The 13,622-nt window shown below is 36.3% G+C and overlaps 1 protein-coding gene across 1 annotated transcript; it reads left to right on the plus strand.

Moving 5' to 3' along the window:
* Window positions 1-9,276: 9,276 nt before the first annotated feature.
* On the plus strand, window positions 9,277-11,533 carry LOC147536257 (phytosulfokine receptor 1-like). The gene has a single exon (XM_086643305.1). It carries the CDS (start codon window positions 9,320-9,322, stop codon window positions 11,429-11,431), a length of 2,112 nt encoding a protein of 703 aa, XP_086499431.1. The 5' UTR covers window positions 9,277-9,319; the 3' UTR covers window positions 11,432-11,533.
* Window positions 11,534-13,622: the final 2,089 nt, after the last annotated feature.

The following is a 13,622-nucleotide window of genomic DNA, read 5'->3' on the forward strand; positions in this document are numbered from 1 at the left end:
GTTGGACGTCTTAGATATATGACATGCACACGACCTGATATTCTTTGCACTATTGGAGTAATAGTCGTTTCATGGATGTACCAACAATGACTCAGTGGAGAATTGCAAAAAGGGATACTTCGTTATATTATAGGTACACTTGAATAGATTATTTTATCCATACTCTAACGACGTTAAACTAATGGGTTATTGTGATAGCGATTGGGCTGGTGATTTTGATGATCGAAAGAGTACAACTGAGTTTGTTTTTTCATCGGTAACGTTGTTTTTTACATGGAGTTCAAAGAAACAACCAATTGAGACCTTATCAACATGTGAAGCTGAATATTGGTCGCAACTTCTTGCCCGTGTCAAGCAATATGGTTGAGAAAAATTCTTAACACTCTATTATTTGTCGAAAAGGAAGTTATGGATATTTATGTCGACAAAAAATCAACCTTGCATTGGCTAAAAATCCAGTGTTTTAGGTAGAAGCAAGCACGTATATCACTTCTTTGGAGAGTGAACCATAAAAAAAGAAGGTGGCCCAAATTTTGTGAAGTCGTTGTTGGGTTATGTGGTCTCTTAGTGTTGGTAGCGGAATCTCAGACATCTCATGTCTAACACTAGTACCCCCAGGATCTCATGCATAAGCTAATAATCATAACTAAGTTAACTAGTTCGATAAATACCTTAATCGCTAGATTTTCTCGAACCTTTCCAATCGCTTTTGAGAAGACAAAGAGCTCCAATTGTAGCTCCTCTACTTGGGACACCGATCAATCACCTTGATCTCCCACCTTGTTGTTATCTAGAACTCCAATGGTCAGATTGAAGAACATCTTCTTCTTTGACTAGTAAATAGTTGGGAACTTTTCTCTTTTCCTTTCTGTACTTGATGTTGTAGAACTAGAAAGCTTCTTGAGAATTTTCCACACCTTATTCAAGTATCAAGAAGCATTATATAGAACCCTAAGTTAGAGTACAACCTTAATTAGGTTTCCTAAAAGCCCTTTTGTATAAGATTAAGGAAACCATTGAAAATAGAAACTAGTTTCTATTTTCTAGTTTCCCTAACTTGTGGCCGCCCCATGCATGCCTCTTTGGGAATATCTGGCCGGTCCTATGAGGGCACTCGTCCAAGCATGGGCGACTCCTCTTTTGGGCTCAAAACATCCTTTTGGTGCCCCAACCCAAATACCCTTATTTCGAGCATTTTGCATTATCTTTGTCTAAACTTCTTTCAGGCCTTTGGGACATATCTATGGGTCTCATCCGATCATATATGTCTCATCCTTCTATTCATATCTTCCGATCAAGTTGACACTCTTTGTGTAACGTAATGTAGGATCCGGACGAAGTTAGCCGCGAATCGCTTCGTGATTCGACGATCGTAGTTGGTTTCTAGCTAAACACTACGACCCTTAAATCATTCGGACTTGATGATCTTCCTTATCAATTGTCCTATCCGACAAATTGCTCAGATTGCATCTTTGGAATTAACCCTACGATTTAAGTTACTAAAACCGTTTCGTACTCAAATCGATGAAAAGATCTAGTTATGGAAAACAGTTGTTTGGGTTAAAAATTATTCATAATAACTACAAATATATTTTTCTATTTAGTAAAAATTGTTAAAATATATGGGTAATGATCCATAAAATTTGATATAATTTAAATAATTGTTAAAATACCTACAACTTTAGTTTGTCCGATGCTGGACTCAAATACGTTCCTTGCAACAAAAAAGAAAGGCTCAAATATGTTCAAAACCAGTGGAGACTCAACTATTAAGACCTAAAACTACTTTTTAGTACACAACTTAGATAGAGTTAGATGTGAGATCTATCATAAAAAAGGCTAAAATACCTCTACCATGATTTTTTTTTATTTATTTTGGAGGTTATTTTGTGGGGTGGATGACATGTATTGCTTTTTCTTGGGGAGCTTGAACAACTTATGCACATTAAAAAAAGGGTTAATTCCGTTTTGGCCCCCGATTTGTGACCAACTGGCCGTTTTAGCCCCCATAAGTGTCCGGCAGTTCGTTTTGGCCCCAAAAAATTCCTAAATGGCCCCAAATGTTTTCCAACCTCCCAATTATACCCCCATGGCATTTCTGTAATTTATTTTTTTTCTTTTTCTTTGTCCACCTCATCTAACAATTGACACATCACTCTGTCCACCTCACCCTTCTTCTCCGGCGAAAGGTTGCCGGCCGGAATAAAAAATTCCGGCCGGCCACCTTTACCAAAATAAATTTTTTTTTTTTATTTCTCTCTCTTCTTCATCTCCTTCTTTCTCTCTCTTCTTCATCTCCTTCTTTCTTTCTTCTTCTTTCTTTACCTCTCTCTCTCTCTAACCCTTCTATTTCTCTCTCTCTAACCCCTCTCTCTCTCTCCCTATAACTCCGGCGAAGGGGCGGAGCCCCTTCGCCGGAGAACCAGACCTTGAAGGTCTGGTTGGAAACCAGACCTTCAAGGTCTGGTTTGAAACCAGATTCGGTCTGGTTTCAAACCAGACCGAGATCTGGTTTCTACAACCAGATCCCGGTCTGGTTTGAAACCAGATCGGAATCTGGTTTCTAAAACCAGATTCCGATCTGGTTTCAAACCAGACCGGGATCTGGTTGTAGAAACCAGATCTCGGTCTGGTTTGAAACCAGACCGAATCTGGTTTCAAACCAGACCTTGAAGGTCTGGTTTCCAACCAGACCTTCAAGGTCTGGTTCTCCGGCGAAGGGGCTCCGCCCCTTCGCCGGAGTTATAGGGAGAGAGAGAGAGGGGTTAGAGAGAGAGAAATAGAAGGGTTAGAGAGAGAGAGAGGTAAGGTAAAGAAAGAAGAAGAAAGAAAGAAGAAGAAAGAAAGAAGGAGATGAAGAAGAGAGAGAAAGAAGGAGATGAAGAAGAGAGAGAAATTTTTTTTTTTTTTAAAAAGTGGCCGGCCGGAATTTTTTATTCCGGCCGGCAACATCCTGCCGGAGAAGAAGGGTGAGGTGGAGAGGAGGTGGTGTGGTGGAGGAGTGATAAGATGAGGTGGATGATAAAGAAAGGTGTGATGTGGTTTTTTTTTGTTTTTAACCTTTTTCACAAATAATTCTGTTTTGGCCCCCGAGGATAATTTCGTCAAAAATTTAGCCCTTGGGGCCAAAACGAACTGCCGGACACTTATGGGGGCTAAAACGGCCAGTTGGTCACAAATCGGGGGCCAAAACGGAATTAACCCTTAAAAAAACAATATGGCCTGACATCAAAAGGGATAAATCATTGGAATCGAAGTCGATTTCGGATAGGTTCAAATCTTACTACTAAAAAACGAAGCAAACAATTGCGTTCGTCTCGTCGAGCTCTTAAATTTAGAGCCAAAAATCACTCAAATTCGATTCCGGAAGAATGAAATATTCAAGTCTGAAGTTTGGACGAAAAATGGTTAAGTTAGGGACCAAAGGTCAATAAGGAAACGTTTGTTTGGGGGTGTTTGCACGCAGAGAGCACGAATAGATTCGACGGTGCGCATTTTGTCTTGGCTGACTGCTTTAATCTGACGGCCACGCGTAGATCATTAGGGATTTGGGTGGGACGAAGTGTTGAGCGTTGGATCGGCGAGGATCCAGCGATCAGTGTCCTGCCCGTGTCAGACAGAGAGTGGGACAACCTCTAACTCTTCAGCTAACGACCGATCTATTTCTATTTCCGGGCGCACTACGGGCCCAGTTAGATTGATCTAATGGAGGGCGTTTCCTCCTCGCTTTTGAGCGCGATCTGACAACCCAAATCGCAACAACATGATCCGTTGCAAATTAAGTGAACCGTCACTTTGCTTTATCAGCAGATGTGTCCCTAATCCAACTGACATATCCTTAATGAATGTGTGTATTCGAAACCTATTTATATGACCCAAATGAACTCAAAAAATAAAATACGTTTTTTCCAGAGCATCAAGCATTGTTAGAAGATCATATTAGAGTGTCCAATAAGAATATTTGGCAGAGTGGTCAAGGAGTTCCATAAGAAACAAGTTTGGTCCATTTGCATTCAGTCAGAGGTTAGTATACTTTCAAGTTCGACTACTTTCTAATTCGAAGTACCATTGAATCGAAAGGTTAATCGTTTTGTACAGGGTGTCAATTGTCTTAAGGAAAGAGAATACCTCACCTCGATTAAAAATATTCTTCTTCTTATCCTCCGATTTTTCTTTTTCTTTTTAGTCTATCTGATTCCTTAATCAAAGACATTCTAATTTTTCAAATCAGAAGTGTGTTTATTTTAAAGTAATAAATCATAAAACACTGAAGGAATACGATTCCTCTTTCTGATCTTAAATCGAGAGTGAGATTCGATTACGAATCATCTGTTCTGGATAGCAAATATTATCGGTTAGAAATACGAACGATATTAAGTTGTTCTCTTTCTTAGTCGTTCTCCATTAATTTGGAATGAAAGTGTTTTTGGTTGATTTACCAATAAAGTCAAAGTAGTAACCAGTTTCGTCAGTGACTCTTAAGAGATTCATTGAGTTAACTCGTTAAATCAGTACACTTAAAATCAACAATTTTAAGACAATTGAATTACTTCGGTATACTTAACTTATTTTTTGTGTAAGTCAGAGAAATAAAGATGGAAACAACTAGTAAAGCCACAATGAAAAGTGTTGGTCCTTTTTATGCCGAAAAACCAGAGAAGTTTAAGGGCATCGATTTTAAGCGATTGGCACAAAAGATGACGTTTTATCTAACAACTCTAAAGTTAGCAAAATATATGATTGAAGACCAACCGGTCCTTCGAGAAGATGAAGATATCCAACATACTTCGGTCGTAGAGGTCTGAAAATTACATGTTCCGACGCGAAGCAGGTTTGAAGAGCTTCGAGCATCCTATTAACAAGATGAAGTTGATAGAATTAGAGAGAAGAGATAATTCTTATTCCATCACAATTGTTGATTACAACCGAAATATATATAGAGTCTCACTATCTCTCTATTAGGTAAGAAGACTAATTAAGATATACTCTCAATATTACAATATATCTTTTATAAATACAATATAAAACAATATATTGGAAAGATATATAAATAATATCATGTTAAGTCTTCATCATCTAACGGTACATGTTGTTGATGTCTTCACGATCCGATGGTAGATATTAGTCTCATTTACATTCCCCCTCAAGCTAAGCTGGTCGTTAGACCTGTTTAGTTTTCCATATAAATTATACTTCTTGCAATTTGTCAAGTCCTCTTCAAACTTTATCTCTGGCCTTTAAACCTCTTTCAGTTTTTTTTTTCGAAATAGTGGATGCAGAGTTTTTATATACCCATGACAGAAGAAGTAGGAAACCAGAGTCATAGCAACTTCTTTTTTTTTTAACACAATTTTTCCCTTTGTTGTTAGAAAGAAAATCAAATTAGAAGAAAAAAATAGAAAATATGAGGTAGTCCTTGAGTTCGGAAAATCTTAGTCAAACTCTTTTTTTTTTCTGAGAAAATGAGAGAGAAACAAGATTTCAGCGAGAAAGCAATGAGGTCTGTGAAAACCCCATGAGAGAATAGAGTTATATGGATCAGTCAAACTCTATATTTTTTTTTTGAGAAAATGAAAAAGAAAGAGGATTTCAGCAAGAAAGCAGTGAGGTCTTTGAAAACTCCACGAAAGAGATAGAGTTATATGGATTAATAAAAGAGAGAATATTAAGATCCATGATAATTGTAACTGTAGAATAGAAGCCAGTTACTGTATTAATGAGATTGAAAAGAAATAAAAATTTGGAAGAATTTGATTTAATTTACCCCGATTAAGATATAATCATTGAAAATTGAATGCACACATCCTTTAGAGAGCGGGAAGGTAAAGTAAAAAGTGAGAGATTTGAGAAATGAAAGATAAGTTAGGAGTAATCAAGGTTTTGACGTTTATAAATCTTGATGAACTTAGTTGACAAATGAGATCAAATTGTTGACACTTGCGAGGAATGAGTAACTTTGTAATGTAAGACATTCAGAACTCGTTCTCTCTTTATCTCCTTTAGATCTTAAACATTCTTCTACTACGGAAAAGTAGGAATTCTAGATCAAGAAGTTTATTATTCTTTTTCTAAACTAAATGATTGAAAGGAAACACAAATTTAGAATCAGGAAAAAAAAATTAATAGAGAATACTCCGGCGGACGATAGTCATTGATATTGGCTACCGCCGCCGGTTTTGCGGAAGCTCACTAGGATCTAATTCAATACTCGTTAGAATTTTTAGGCTCTAGATACCATGATAAAATTAGAGAGAAGAGATAATTCTTATTCCATAACAATTGTTGATTACAACTGAAATATATATATATATATATATATATATATATATATATATAGTCTCACTATCGCTCTATTAGGTAAGAAGATTAATTAAGATATCTTCTCAATATTACAATATATCTTTTATAAATACAATATAAAACAATAGATTTGAAAGATATATAAATAATATCATGTTAAGTCTTCATCATCTAACGGTACATGTTGTTGATGTCTTCACGATCCGATGGTAGATATTAGTCTCATTGAGAAGGTGTAATCTGTGGAGCTAACTTCAAAGTTGATACGTACTCAAGGATCAACAATATGTCTCGTGTCAATAGTGAATCTAATTGGTCTGAGTGGGATTCGTCTCACTAATTTATGTTTGTGTTTTAAGTTTTAATCCTCTACTGAAGTACGATGTCAACGCAGTTCTACTGATTTTTTTATGTAAATTTTATTTCCAAGTTTTATGTTTCTTATGTTTTGGTACATAAACAAAGTGAAAATTTTCTACATCGACTCTAAATGATGCTTGCTAAGGAAAAAGATCCCCATGAAGAAAAATGAATTTGTTCATTTATTTTGTTTTGAGGGAGGCCCCCAAAACTTCCCTATTTTAAACGGGTGGGAAAGAAAGAACTAGTCCACACAGTTTTTTCTTTTTGTTGAACTGAAAATACATTAAGGCCTTAAAGCGTTATTACAGTATCTGTCAATTAAAATACACGGGATATTGTCCCACACTTTGCTTCTATTGCGCTTTCTCGCCCACTTCGCTAGTTTATCTGCGACTGAGTTAGCGGATCTTTGAGTGTAGTGGAACTGAACTTCGTCAAACTCCTTCTTGCTTTCTCGGATCTTCCTGATATGAATCAGCGATTGCCATTGGATGGTGTGGTGATTGTTGCAAAGATGTTTGGTGAGGTTGAAATTATCACTTTCTATGATTATTGAGTTAAGCTTCTGAGATTTGGCCCAATCCAGACCTAAAAGGATAGCCTTAGCTTCACACTCTTCGCTATTTCTGCCTCTAGTGGTTTCCACCTGGGCTTGAATAAATTTTGCATTGTCATCGTGAGCAATCATGCTAATGCCAACACTGGATGAAAGGTTAGTGAATGAAGCATCCACATTAATCTTGATATAGCCGTTGGTAGGGGGTTTCCATGTGTCTTTAGGTTTTTGCTTTTGTTTTGACTGTTTCTTGCTTCTCTTAGGAAAATTGTCTATCATCTTTATAATTTTTTGGGTTCCGTTGATCTCATGTTGGAAACAGTGGTCACATCAGGTTTTCCATATGATCCAGAGAATAGTTGAAAAGTGTATGTTTTCCTCTGTTTGACATCTATCAGGGTGAGTTTCCCAGGAAAAGATCCAATCCTTTATAGACTTAATGTTCTCCGCGATAATGCTATAATGAAACCAAATATTTTTTGCTAAAGCGCAGTGTAACAGAGCATGTTCAATAGATTCGATGGAATTGCAATTTGGACAACTCGTGTTGATGTTAATATATTTCCCTATTTTTTCTCTCACCGGAATGGCCGAGTTACAAATTTTCCAGAGAAATAATTTGACGAGGAGGAATCGCTGGAATGGACCACAGGAACTTCCAGTTTCGAGAGGCATTGTGCTGACTGTTACTGTTGGTGTTTAAGTGCTTGTAAAGCGAAGAAACCGTGAATTTTCCGGATTTTGAAAGTTTCCATTTAAGGTGATCTTTGCCTGCAGGGTTAACTGGTATAGATTTGATGATATTCTTGGTGTCATTATCGAAATTTTCGTTTAGGATGGCTTCATCCCAATTATTATTCGTAATCAATTGAGAAACTTTGGTGAGATTAGAGTTATATATATTGCTCACCTTTCCGTCTAGATCAGGAATCCAGTTATCTTCCCAATTAGGACTCTCTCTAAACTCAATAGAGAAAATGACTTCTTCTACCACCCCTCCTCTCATCGATAAAAAAATTGGCATACACTCCAGACCCACAGCCACAACATTTGGCAGCACTGGTTTCACCACCCTCCTCTCGTCGATCCCATCTCCGCACACTCACACTCACACTCACATCCTGGCTAAGGCAAATGGGTCATCGACAATTGTGGGATTGATAGCGTGGGATTGATAGCGGAACTCCTCAGTCTTCAATATTCATTCGGTAAAAAAGTGTTTCTTAAACCTTGGGATTCAGGCAAATGGGTCATCAACAACTTATGGAGCTACAAATGGGTCTTCAAAAAAAAATCGAGTTGATAGTGTGGTCTCTCCAACATCTTTCCTCAGAAATACTTATCAATGTTTGATAGGAAAGTTGGTGCGTCATCTTTTATCATACCCAGTATGTTTTATGAAAACCTTAATCTATTGGACCAAAACAAAATTTGTTCGCAGTTTGAAATTGGGCTCCGTGGGGCCTTTAGTAACCAACTACATTTTCTACTTTAATTTTAACCAATAATGCTTATGTTTTATTCAAAAGTATTAGATTGAAGTTGATAAAAAAATGTTAGTGTATCTTTTCTTTTCAAGTCAAGTCAATTCCACAAATAGCAAAAATGATACCAAGGACCACAAAAAACATGAGTGATCGAGACGCGAAAATCTAAGACAAATTTGGAAAAGTATTTTAAATCAACAGTTAGATTGATTCCTCAACTTCGTCTTGCTCTATGTGCCACATCGTGAAAAATATCACGACTATCGATGTAAAATTTCATCTCGAATCTATCTAGAATTTTGATGACTAGTTCATTTTTTTCACGAAAAACAAAAACATATTGCGGGTAAATATCATCAATAATAAAGATCTTGGAACATCAAAAAGTGAGATCTTAATGCCGTAGTTTGAACGGTTGAGAATTTTTTTCATTTGATTTCGTCTTTTGACTTTTGGTCTCTCTATCATTATTGCACAAATACTATATTAAACATTTCATAATCCATTAAAACTTGAAAGAAAAAACCCACCCACACATTTCTCCTCTTCTGTTCCATTCCTTCTTTTAGTTAATACAATATTGTAACTCTCTCTCTCTATCATAATTCTCAACATGGGTAAGAGATGCTTTTGTCTATTGTTTGCATTTCTTGTCCTCTGTTTTCATGTTCATGTCTTGAATTCTCAAAACTTAACCTGCAACTTGGATGATCTGAAAGCTCTGAATGGTTTCTTGAAGGCAATAGACCAAGAACGAATCGACGGGTGGGAAAATTTGAATTGCTGTAATTCGAATGGTGTAATCTGCAACTCCTCAACCAGCTTGGGTTTGCCTAATTCTACCATTTGGGATAGCAGAGTTGTTAGTTTGCATCTTGGCAACAGAAAACTAAAAGGAAGCTTGTCTGACTCATTGGCTAATCTGACTCAACTTAGATACTTAAATCTTTCACAAAATTTGTTAAGAGGTCCCATTCCTTATAAACTCTTCCAATTGAAAAATCTTCAAGTCTTGGATTTGAGTGGTAATTGGTTTAGTGGGTCAATCATGGTCGAATTCGTTCTACCCTCGATTACGTTTCTTGATCTTTCCAATAATTTTCTCGACGGTTTTATCGACATAAACATCTGTAGAAAGTCAACTAGGATACAAGTTCTTAATCTCTCCATGAACAGGTTAACTGGACAAATTCCAGCTGAGTTTGGGTCATGTAGTTTGTTGCAACATCTTTCGCTTAACTCGAATAATCTTTCGGGGACTATACCAGATGATCTTTGGAAGCTAAAACAGCTCAAACAATTGAATCTACAAGAGAACGGTCTTTACGGGCCACTAGGCGGAGCTCGTTACCTCAGTAACCTCGTCAAATTGGACGTATCCTGGAACATGTTCTCGGAGACAATCCCCGACGTTTTCAAAAGCTTACAGAAGCTCGAGGAATTATCTGCTCGTTCAAATAAGTTCTTCGGGTCTATCCCGAATTCCTTGTTGCAGTCTCCAACAATTCAGTTGTTAGATCTTCGTAACAACTGTCTTAGTGGATCTATAGATCTTAATTGGACTGGTATGGTTGATTTGAGATCTCTTAAGCTCGGTTTAAATCCGCTTCATGGACCACTTCCTGATAGTCTTTCTCACTGTCGAGAACTACGAAGTTTAAGCTTGAGTAGTATCAATCTTAACTGTCAAGTTCCTGATAGCTTCAAGAACCTAAGCGAGCTCTCGTTTCTGTCTCTCTTCAATACTAGTCTTCGTAATCTTTCAGCGTCCTTAGATGTTCTACAAAAATGCTCGAACCTAACCGTTCTCGGTCTTACGAAAAATTTTCGAGGCGAGGAAATGCCAACTAGAAATCTTCAGTTTAAGAGCTTAAAAGCTCTGATAATTCCAAACTGTGGTCTCACGGGACCAATTCCGTCATGGTTGAGCAGCTCCCCCAAGTTACAGCTTTTGGATCTATCATGGAACCATCTCGTTGGAACCATACCGGATTGGTTCAGCCGGCTAGACTATCTCTTTTACTTAGACTTATCAAACAACTCCCTATCTGGTGATATTCCGAAAAGCTTGACCAAACTTCAGAGCCTTATATACCGTAAAATATCATTCGATGAGCCTACTACGGATTTTCGACTTGTCACGAGACGTAACCAAAGTGCAAACAAGTTGGAATATAAAGATTTTTGGAGTCTTCCACCATCTTTAGATCTCAGCCATAACCATCTTACAGGAATAATTTGGCCAGAGTTTCGGAACTTGAAGAATCTCCATTTTTTGAATCTGAAATCGAATTATCTCCACGGAACCATTCCCTCGGAGCTATCGGATATGAAAAGCTTGGAGACATTGGATTTGTCGAATAATAATCTTTCAGGAATTATACCTTCTTCATTGACTTCATTGAGCTTTTTATCACAGTTTAGTATAGCATATAATAACATAGTTGGAAGGGTACCTTCAGGTGGTCAGTTCTTCACATTTCCTTGTTCAAGTTTTGAAGGAAATACTGGTCTCCAATGTCCTAGTTGTAATTTTCGTCCAAATTCACACGATGATCCTTCAAGCGATGACCAAGACGAAGATCGAATAAGTATTATAGGATTACCATTCGAAATAGGTGTTCTTTCAGGGTTCTTTGTCGCTGTTGTGATTTGCTTCATGTCTGGAATGGCGATCCCAAAGGTTGAAAAAGGAAAGCGAATAACTCGACCGAGACGATCTTGAAGGTACTATATGTTGGTTTCGAGATCTACGGATTCATCTTGACTGCCGAATAATATGACACTATTAGAATATCTAAATATGAAATGAAAACTTATCTTATTTTATTATGGAGGTGAGTGGTCACTCTTTCCTTAGAGACAATCATGCCCCGCAATGATGCTAATGGTTCTATGGACATTTGTCTCCCAAAATACAACGATCGCGTCATATAGAAAGAGGCACTACAATTCTATACGCTCCAACGAACTATCGGGTCACTATACTCTCATAAACAACTCTAGACGACTCAATTTTTGTTTTCAAAAAATTGATTAAAAACAGTCCAAAAAACTTATCTAAAAGAGAAATCAAACTGTTTATTTATAGGGTTAGTGGTAACTCTACAAATCCACGAGATGCCTCTCCATTGTGTTGTGACTGCCCATAACTCATGTCTTTTCAAAAGTAACAATTGCATATAATTTCACTCATATTAAAAATTATTTTTATGTAAATAATTTTTCAACAGTCCGTTACATAAGTGAATTAGCACCAGAAGACAGACAACATACCAACCGATGACAAACTGACATATACATATGTATGAGAACACAACAAGAGATACCATGCATCAGGAAAAGATATCTTTTGGCTTTAAATCTTCCGTAGTGAATAAATACCGGACAGTTGTGTTCATTTCGGCCTTGAACATTCTCGGGTTTCATGAGCGCTTTAGAGAAGTCGACCATTACGACCTTCTCACAGAACCGGCACTAGTTCACACTCATATAGGTGATCTCCTATTAAAGGTATCTTGTATACTCCATTTAGGAAGAAAAATTCTAAACTATAGGAATCATTAAAAGATAACATTATCCTCACTCGTTATAGGCAACACTGATTCACCATGGAAATGGGTGATATAATATTCTCTTTCAGTGTTACTGGCGAGTCAATATATAACTTCAGTTTTCCGTTGAACCTAGATCTTGGGATCTCCAATAAACTAGGTTGGATTTCCATTATGACTTTACTCATTTACTTTACGCCATAGTCTCATTCCCCTTGATAACAATTGCTCTTTGATAAACCTATATTAATTGGACCTTGTTAGGTTGTCATTTAACTTTATATGCATGCATAATTGATTCACATTATCAAATTGTATAGAGCAAACATTTAAGGATTTTTGAGTTTAAGGTCCAAAAATAGGGGGGGGGGGGGGGTAATTAGTCATATATCCACTCCTAAATCAATAAATAAAATAAAACCAAAATAAACCGAAAATGTAAAATAAGTCCAAAAATTCACTATGTGGTGGGCCCCATGCATCAATCCTTTAATTTTCTCTCAATTTTGCCCTTTCATAAATATTTTTTAACCATTGGTAAACCAAAGGTTTATAATGGTTGAGTTAATACAATTATTCTTTACATAAATTTTATGAAAGAATATTTATGGTGGATATTTAATGTTAATCTTTATTTCCAAAACTTATATTTTTCTAAAGTAACCTACCAAATCAATGTATATTTACCTAAAACTAGTTTCCCTCCCCCAAACACGAGTTTCTCTTTCTGTAACTATATGTTCTTTGAATTCAAGAAAATATATTTTTCCAAAACCGATATTTGTCTAAATTAACCTACCAATTCAATGAATATTTACCTAAAACAAGATGCTCTCTCCCAAAAACGATTTTCTCTCTCTATAACTCTATGTTCTTTGAACTTCAAGAAAGTATGAATTTGTGATTTGTTTTTTATCTCTACCTCGATCCAATACATCTACAAATTCTTTTGTGAGGTTAAAAAGCAAACTATTTTGCTAGCATCTTACTGATTCTACTAGCATATTTTACAATCTACTAGCATCTGATGAATGCATTGGACAAAATAGTTTAAAAAGCAAATACTATTTAGCTAGCAGCTTATTCATTCGAATAGCAATTTTTACATTCTATTAGCATCGGTTGAATAAATTTGAATACAGTAGTTTAAAAAGCAAGAATATTTTGCTAGTATCTTATGAATTTGTTACAATAGGTTAACAAATATTTTTTAGTAATTTTATGAAAAAATATTTATGGTGGATATTTAATGTTAATCTTTATTTCCAAAACTTATATTTTTTTAGTAATTTTATGAAAAAATATTTATGGTGGATATTTACCTAAAACTAGTTCTCTCTCTCCCAAACACGAGTTTCTCTT

This window comes from Eschscholzia californica, unplaced genomic scaffold (genome assembly GCF_041429995.1).
Source record: "Eschscholzia californica isolate CP2 unplaced genomic scaffold, dmEscCali1.0.p SCAF_5, whole genome shotgun sequence".
NCBI classification, from domain to species: Eukaryota; Viridiplantae; Streptophyta; class Magnoliopsida; order Ranunculales; family Papaveraceae; genus Eschscholzia; species Eschscholzia californica.

Bases quoted from the DNA above. Each gene is read 5' to 3' on its own strand.
- LOC147536257 (XM_086643305.1), top strand. From the start codon at position 9,320: ATGGGTAAGAGATGCTTTTGTCTATTGTTTGCATTTCTTGTCCTCTGT.